Consider the following 7,824-nt stretch of genomic DNA (forward strand, 5'->3'; position numbering starts at 1 on the left):
CAAGTGTTTGTTGCTAAAAATGCATTTGCCTTACCGAATTGTTAACGTTGTATCGATAGTTTTCAACCAACATCTTATGCATGCTTGTTATTCTTGTGCTGCAAAGTAAAGGCCAAATCCCTGGAGATTCTCCGCCTGACCCTTCACATTTCATGAGAAATGGATCCTCCCCTGGATCTAATTTCATAGGGAAACTCGATGATAATCACAACATAGTGACATCTGCAGCTGCATCAGGGGCACAGGATCAGGCAGAAACTGATCACATGGCTAGCGGGTGCTACAGATTAGCAGATACACCGGCGAATATTACAAGTATGATCAATGGCTAGTTGCTTTGGATGATGTAACATTTTGTAAAGAACTCCTTGGGCATGTTAGCTGTGAGGTGTGCAAGCCAGACTTGTGTGTTGTGAAGAATATTGTAACCCACCATGACTATTACATGTACCAATTGACATGAATGAAATCTAAGCTATGTCATTGTGACTCGATTTTGTGTCTCATGTTGAATGTGACCTTGTATGTTTCATGTCTAAAAGAATACTGTAATTTGGTTAATGTGAGATTAATAATGTATTTTTGTGTCATGTGATCTATGCGTTGGATTGTTGGTTGGTATAAATACCTTTAGCCTTGAACTGTTGGACGGTAAAACTACTATATGCCATCAGCCTGTTGGTCGGTATTGCTTCAGCATTTCGTCAGACTATCGGTCGCTAAAAGTATGTCGGTCGCTATAACCCTATCCCGACGCCACTTTCAACGGCAGCAGTTAAGTGTCGGCATAGATCTATACCGACCGATAGTGCGTCGCTGTATCCACCTATAGCGACCAATGATGCATCGCCATTCTGGGGCTGTGGTGTAGTGTCGCGCCTGATCTTATACCGTGATGCTTTACATACCGGGCATTCATCCAAATTCTCGTATTCATTGCCATGGTAGAGGATGCAGTCATTAGGACATGCATGTATCTTCTGGATTTTTAATCCCAAAGGGCAGACAACCTTTTTTGCTTCATACGTAGTGGTGGGCAATTCATTTGGCTTCGGAAGCATCTTCTTTATGAGGTTCAATAAATTCTCAAATGCCTTGTCGGATACACCATTCTTTGCCTTCCACTGTAGCAATTCCAGTGTTGTACCCAGCTTTTTTACCCCTCTTCGGCAGTCGGGTATAGCAACTTCCTATGATCCTCAAGCATGCGCTCGAACTTAACTTTCTCTTTTTCACTTTCACATTCTTGTTGTGCATCACGAATGGCATCGCCAAGAGCATCACCGAGATCATCTTCTGCCGCTACCTCTTCTTCATCTCCCCCCATTGTAGTATCATCAAAGGCACCATACTGAGCAATAATGTCATCAATGTCTAAATCTTCTCCTTCACCTTCTTCCATCATGACCCCGCTTTCTCCATGCTTAGTCCAACATATATAGTTTGACATGAAACCTGACTTAAGTAAATATGAATGAAGACTCATTGAGCTTGAATATTCCTTTAAATTCTTACATAGGGCACATGGACAGCACATGAAACCATCCCGCTTATTTGCCTCGGCCACACCTAAGAAATAGTGCACGCCCTCAATAAAGTCTTGGGAGCGGCGATCGGCATTGTACATCCAATGGCGTGACATAATCTGCATTACATGACAAATTATGAAAACCTTAAACATAATTAAGTATTTTATTACACAACATAGGTGACACACACACGGTTGATTAATTAACTAAGCCTGGCTACAACGTAAGCAATCCCAACTATCACTAAACAAACTAAAACTACAATGCACTTCAGTAACATAATTATTTCGTGACCGTACGCAACTAAAACAGACAAATCATTCATCTGTTGAATATCAATAAGCTTCTCCTGCTGGCTCACTGCCTCATCATCAGCAGCCACTACCTCAAGTGCACCCGAATTTTGCACGTATGTAGCATAATCTTCCTCCCAGTACCAACCATTGCATCCACTGCCCTCCCACTGAAATTAAAGCCAAAAAATATTTAGTCAAAAATATTCAAGAAAAGCAGGTCAATTAGCCATAATAATCAAATGCGTAAGAAACTTACATCGCGATCCGGGCACTTGTAGAAAACACGACCCTTGTTGGGTCCCTGTCTCTTGACTCGGTACTCCATCACAATCTTCTGCTTACACTTGCCGCAGATAATGAGAGGGAGTTCTGGCCTCAGTTGTTTCGCAGCCGAACGAGAGGCCGAGGATCCGGTACCAGTTGTCATCTACTTTCTATACTTATTTTTGCAAACTAGTGTAAATTTCACATTTTCTAAAATAATATATTTAAACAAAACTAAAATTATTTATTTATCTAACTAAACCATGAAATATGTACTATGTATAATAGTAAAATACCAAACTATCAAGTGATTTTACTATTGTAAATCATCATGTGATTTTGAGCTAAAAATGACATAGAAATCATAATCAAATCCACCATATCAAGTTACTTTCTATACTTATTTTTGCAAACTATTGTAAATTTCTCATTTCTAAAGTAATATATTAAAAAAATAAAATATTTATTTATCTAACTAAACCATGAAATGTACTACATATACTAGCAATACTAAACTATCAAGTGATTTTGATGAACTAATTTAACTTTTGTTTATCCAAACATATATGCAAATCATCATGTGATTTTGAGCTAAAAATGACATAAAATCATAATAAAGTCCAACATATAAAGTTACACATGCATCTACATCGCAAAATGAGATAACCTACTGATAAAACATAAGAGGATTAAGTTTGTTACCTCCAAAATCGAAGAGCAACACCAATGGAGGGGGAGAGAGCAAGAACAACAGCAAGCTGAAGAACAGAGGCAGTGAGTTTGAATGAAATGGTTCAGGCTCGGGGAGGAAAAAATGAGCTGGTCTATAGGTCGGGATAATTAGTCCCGGTTAGGGGACCAAACCGGGACTAAAGATTAATCTTTATTTCCGGGGCATCACCCAAACCAGGACTAAAAGCTTTAGTCCCGGCTGGTATTACCAACCGGGACTAAAGGTTTACCTTTAGTCCCAGATTACCTTTAGTCCCGGATGGTAATATCAGTCGGGACTAAAGATCCCTGCCCCGCGGACGACTGTTGGGCTGGAACCTTTAGTCCCGGTTGGTATTACCAACCGGAGGGGCCACCGGCGTCGGCTGAGGTATTTTGCCGAGGGTTATTCTTTGCCGAGTGTCTGACACTCGGCAAATAGGATGTTTGCCGAGTGTCCCTCTTTGCCGAGTGTTTGACACTCGGCAAAGACGGCCTTTGCCGAGAGCCGGTTTTGCCGAGTGCGGCACTCGACAAACTGCCTCTTTGCCGAGTGCCCGTGTTTCGACACTCGGCAGAGCGCCGAGCACTCGGCAAAGAGCGCGTCTCCCGTAGTGAACATTATTGGCCTTTGTACAATTTATAAATGCTTTAGTCTATATAATGCTAACTTAAGTTATTTCTCCTCTCATTTATTCAGGAAGTTTCAGGAATGCCGACTTCTCTAAAAAAAGTGCCACAACAGGCTGCTCCTTCACCGGATTCTAGTGGTGAACCATCGTCCTCTGGAACAATCCCGTGGACAAAAAATGCCGAGGCTAATGCCAAATTGGGACATCGTTCTAAAGTCTGTTCTCTAGTAGTGGGTCTATGTAGATGATTGTTGTGCATGACTTTAGTATAGATGTTATTCGTGTCTTTTTGTCACACCAAAGACTATTATTGTTCTATTGATTGCTAAGCAACATTATTGGAGATGTCTGGGTTTTACATGTGGAGATGTCTGGGTTTTACATGTGATCACATGTGGAGATGTCAGGGTTTTAGGCATCGTACGTCACAACTTGCTCGGAAACTTCTAAATTTTTTACCACAGCCTCTACATGCGATGACACGACACCTCTACAAGTTTCGTGATTTTCGGACTTCATTTGCATTTTATATAATTAAAAAACACTTGTTTAACAAGTTTGTGGTCATGTTTCGTGAAACAGATGTTCGAAATTTCATGAATGTCCCTGCACACGGCCTCAAAATACACTCAAAAACATGAATACCATTTTTTGAATCGCTAAATTCTAATATTTCATGCACCTGTAGTTCAAATTTACTTTTTCGAGAAAAATTCAAGTAAACATAAAAAATTAAAAAGATATACCAAAAAGTCATAGAAAAGTTCCAAATTGGAACATGTGCTTCAAGGTACTGTATAAATGCCATAGAAAAAATTTGAAAACAAAAATAAAAAAAAATAAAAAAAAATACTTTGCCGAGTGTCGAATTTGGCACTCGGCAAAGGAACCTCTTTGCCGAGTGCCAGGTTTGCAGCACTCGGCAAAGATAGCACGTTTGCCGAGTGCTAATGGCCAGCACTCGGCAAAGGATGACGGAGGGGCCACCGGCGTCGGCTGAGGTATTTTGCCGAGGGTTATTCTTTGCCGAGTGTCTGACACTCGGCAAATAGGATGTTTGCCGAGTGTCCCTCTTTGCCGAGTGTTTGACACTCGGCAAAGACGGCCTTTGCCGAGAGCCGGTTTTGCCGAGTGCGGCACTCGACAAACTGCCTCTTTGCCGAGTGCCCGTGTTTCGACACTCGGCAGAGCGCCGAGCACTCGGCAAAGAGCGCGTCTCCCGTAGTGAACATTATTGGCCTTTGTACAATTTATAAATGCTTTAGTCTATATAATGCTAACTTAAGTTATTTCTCCTCTCATTTATTCAGGAAGTTCCAGGAATGCCGACTTCTCTAAAAAAAGAGCCACAACAGGCTGCTCCTTCACCGGATTCTGGTGGTGAACCATCGTCCTCTGGAACAATGAAAAGCGACAAGAACGAAATGTCCTAAGGTTCATTATCATCCAGTTCGGCATCTCATACTATTCTTATGCACTGGGAAGAAATTAACAGATGGATGATGTGATGACCTACTTGTATCATAGGAATGTAAATATGCTAGCATGGCCGCCTAGAATTTCTGTAAGTGAAAATGCAGAAGGAACATGGTTCATCTGTCAAGCCTGCTGTTCTGCTGTTTTCTGTTCTTTCACGACAGTCAGGTAGATGATGTTTGTCATGAACATACATATATACCAATCCCTTTTTATACTTGCATCATTATTTAGTGAGAAGTTATCTAAATCCCGCCATATTTTTATCATAGAGAACGTAAATTCTGTCACGAGTCGACGAGTAGGACCCTATAATCTACATAATGCGCAGAGGTGGAAAGCTTCATTCAGCAAGATGCAGCAGCCCAGTTACATCCACGTGAAGGCATCAACCCACTGTCTCCTTATTCATTTTTGCGATGGCATCTAAACCATGCATGAATCCACTTTACACCTATATATAAAACCCAGCAACCGTCCATTCAGCTACACGTACGTCTATTTTATTCATTCCACCCATCTTTGACCATGAACCCATGTAATCCAAACAAAAAATAAAAATAAGAAAACTAAAAATTGACTAATCTAAAGCATAGAGGGCATGTTTGGTTCATATCCGAGTATTGCCACACTTTAAATTTTACCCAAGGTGTGGCTAACAATTTGTTTGACACAGATGTGAGAAGAATGTCATGTGGGCCATATAGGTTAAAAAGTATGGCAAGCCATAATTGTGGCGAAGAAACCAACGTTAGCCTAAGAAACTGCAGCGCGCCTTAACTTGCGGTATAGCACATTTATGACATCAACCATACACTACCGAACGATGTTCCATTGTCCAATATATTCATGAGATGCAGCAAAAGCCTGCAAACAGAAACATTATTTTGGCAATAAAAACAGACCCTACCAGCCAGTATCCCCAAAATCTAATTGTCCCCGTCTTCACTCTGTAGAGTAATATGTTTATTTGTTGTGTACATGCATGCTGAGGGTTTAGCTTTGATGTCTCTTATGTGTTGCTATGGATTACGCCAGGTTCTTCCCAACAAGATTGCTATGTGTTTTCTTTTAGTAGTTCTCAATTGTTTCTGTGTCCTTGTTCCTTCTTACACAAGTCAACCTGATGAAAGCTGCTAAGGCTAAACTGGCTTACGCACGCCAGGTGAGAGATTCATGTCTTCTGCCGCTGCCCAAGGAACGGTTGTTGCCACCGTTGTTGCTCATCGAAGGTGGCTTCTTGCCGAGGAAAACATCGGTGAGCACCGCCTTGGACTGCAGCGAGGCCCTCAGAATCTCCAAACCCTGCAAATGCATTAGCATCCAACAGTGAGTGAAACTGATCGATCAGTACATATGCACGGAACGCTACTGCACACTGCAGTCACCTCCTTGTAGCCGATGTGCACGGTCCTCTCCTGGAGCGTCCCGAGGTCCCTGACGGCGCAGGCGTTGAGCAGCGCGATGCTGGACACGTTCGACATCGGCGAGATCACCAGGTCGTCCGTCACCGTGTACGTCACGGCGCCGCCCTTCACGAACCCTCTCCTCGCCGGCTCAGCTGGCGGTACCAGCGGCTTCTCCGGCAGCGACCCGACGAACTTGGGGTCCTTGGACATCTGATTCCCGCAGTTGGGGCAGCGCGTGCCTTGCACCTCCGTTAAGTACCCGCTGCAGCTGGAGTAGCTGTAGGGGTTGGGGCACGCGTAGAACCTCTTCGGGGCCGGGGCCAGGGCCGGCGTGGGCTTCGGCGGCACGCGGAAGAGGAGGCAGCTGCTGGGCCCCGCCGCCGCGGGGCACAACGGGGTGGCGCAGAGGACGTCGTCCTTGATGCCGGGCGGGCCGGGGTGCACGTAGGCGTCGTCGAGCCTCTCGGCGCTGCCGTAGAGGTTGCTCATGCAGCCGGCCATGGACTCCTTCCCCAGCAGCTTCACGGCTGCGCCGGCCGGCATGGCCAGCAGGGAGAACAGGAAATCCACCGTGTCCTTGCCGGCCTCCGCGAACACCACGCGCCGGCGCAGCGGGCTGGATTCCACCAGCAACTTCATGGTCAGCGCGGTGGTGCTCGGCGTGTTTGTGCTGCCGGCGGCGTCTGCCATCTTGGACGGTTGGACCTCGACGACTAGCTACTTTGTCTGGCTACCACCAATTTATAAGCCGATTCCATTTCTTGGTGGAATGGAATAATAATCATCGCTTATTGATCTGGATAGAATTGATGTGGGCACCACGCGCCACTAGGCCTTGTCACTGCATTTTGCAATGGAATGGTATTCTCTGTCTTTCCTCCGATCGAATAAAGGTACACAGCCTCACGTGCAATGGAATGGTATCCCCTGACTTCTCTCTGAATAAAGTAGCACATAGCCTCATGGGCCATAGAATAATATACAATGTGTTGCGACGTCAAATCAGAGTAATATTATCTCTATTTTTAAATGTACAACATTGTTGACTTTTGTACCCGTGTTTAACCATTCGTCTTATAAAAAATTTAGTATGAATATACGAAAATATAAGTCATATATGCTTAAAATATATTTAATGATAAAACAAGTAACAACAGAATAAGTAATATTTACATAGTTTTTTATAGTACAAATGGTTAGACATCATGTTAAAAGTCGACGGTATCATACATTTAAAAAGGAGGGAGTATGTTCTACGCATTTCTTTTTTACTAGCAGCTAACCCTTTAGTTTCGTACCATATGTGTAAACCGATTGAACATAATGGCATATTTTATACAGGGAGAATAGGACTACGAAAGTAAGAAGTTTTTGTGACTCGATGGACACCTGCTGATGGTGGGGAGATGCTGATCTTGCATATGTAGCGAACAAAAAGTCCAGAAATGTACTCTCTTTCCGCTTGAAGCAACTGATACCTGTGTACAGATAGAAAAGGAGGCTTCAA

General features: G+C 43.4%; 1 protein-coding gene and 1 long non-coding RNA gene across 2 annotated transcripts; both read right to left on the minus strand.

Annotated features, from left to right (window-relative positions):
* Positions 1 to 1,280: 1,280 nt before the first annotated feature.
* On the minus strand, positions 1,281 to 2,411 carry LOC136502661 (uncharacterized). The gene is made up of 3 exons (XR_010770657.1): positions 2,082 to 2,411; positions 1,516 to 1,992; positions 1,281 to 1,423 (listed from the first exon to the last, which is right to left on the minus strand). It is a non-coding gene; the product is annotated as an uncharacterized lncRNA (long non-coding RNA).
* Positions 2,412 to 5,737: 3,326 nt separating this feature from the next.
* Positions 5,738 to 7,039, minus strand: LOC136504974 (uncharacterized). The gene is made up of 2 exons (XM_066500027.1): positions 6,297 to 7,039; positions 5,738 to 6,213 (listed from the first exon to the last, which is right to left on the minus strand). Exons 1-2 carry the CDS (start codon positions 7,005 to 7,007, stop codon positions 6,061 to 6,063), a joined length of 864 nt encoding a protein of 287 aa, XP_066356124.1. The 5' UTR covers positions 7,008 to 7,039; the 3' UTR covers positions 5,738 to 6,060.
* Between the last annotated feature and the right edge of the window lie 785 nt (positions 7,040 to 7,824).

Source organism: Miscanthus floridulus, chromosome 14 (genome assembly GCF_019320115.1).
Source record: "Miscanthus floridulus cultivar M001 chromosome 14, ASM1932011v1, whole genome shotgun sequence".
Classification (NCBI taxonomy): Eukaryota; Viridiplantae; Streptophyta; class Magnoliopsida; order Poales; family Poaceae; genus Miscanthus; species Miscanthus floridulus.

Excerpts from the sequence above, each read along its gene's own strand:
- LOC136504974 (XM_066500027.1), bottom strand. The coding sequence starts at position 7,007 with ATGGCAGACGCCGCCGGCAGCACAAACACGCCGAGCACCACCGCGCTG. Across the intron at positions 6,214-6,296 it reads TGCACATCGGCTACAAGGAG|GGTTTGGAGATTCTGAGGGC; the intron begins GTGACTGCAGTG and ends ATGCATTTGCAG.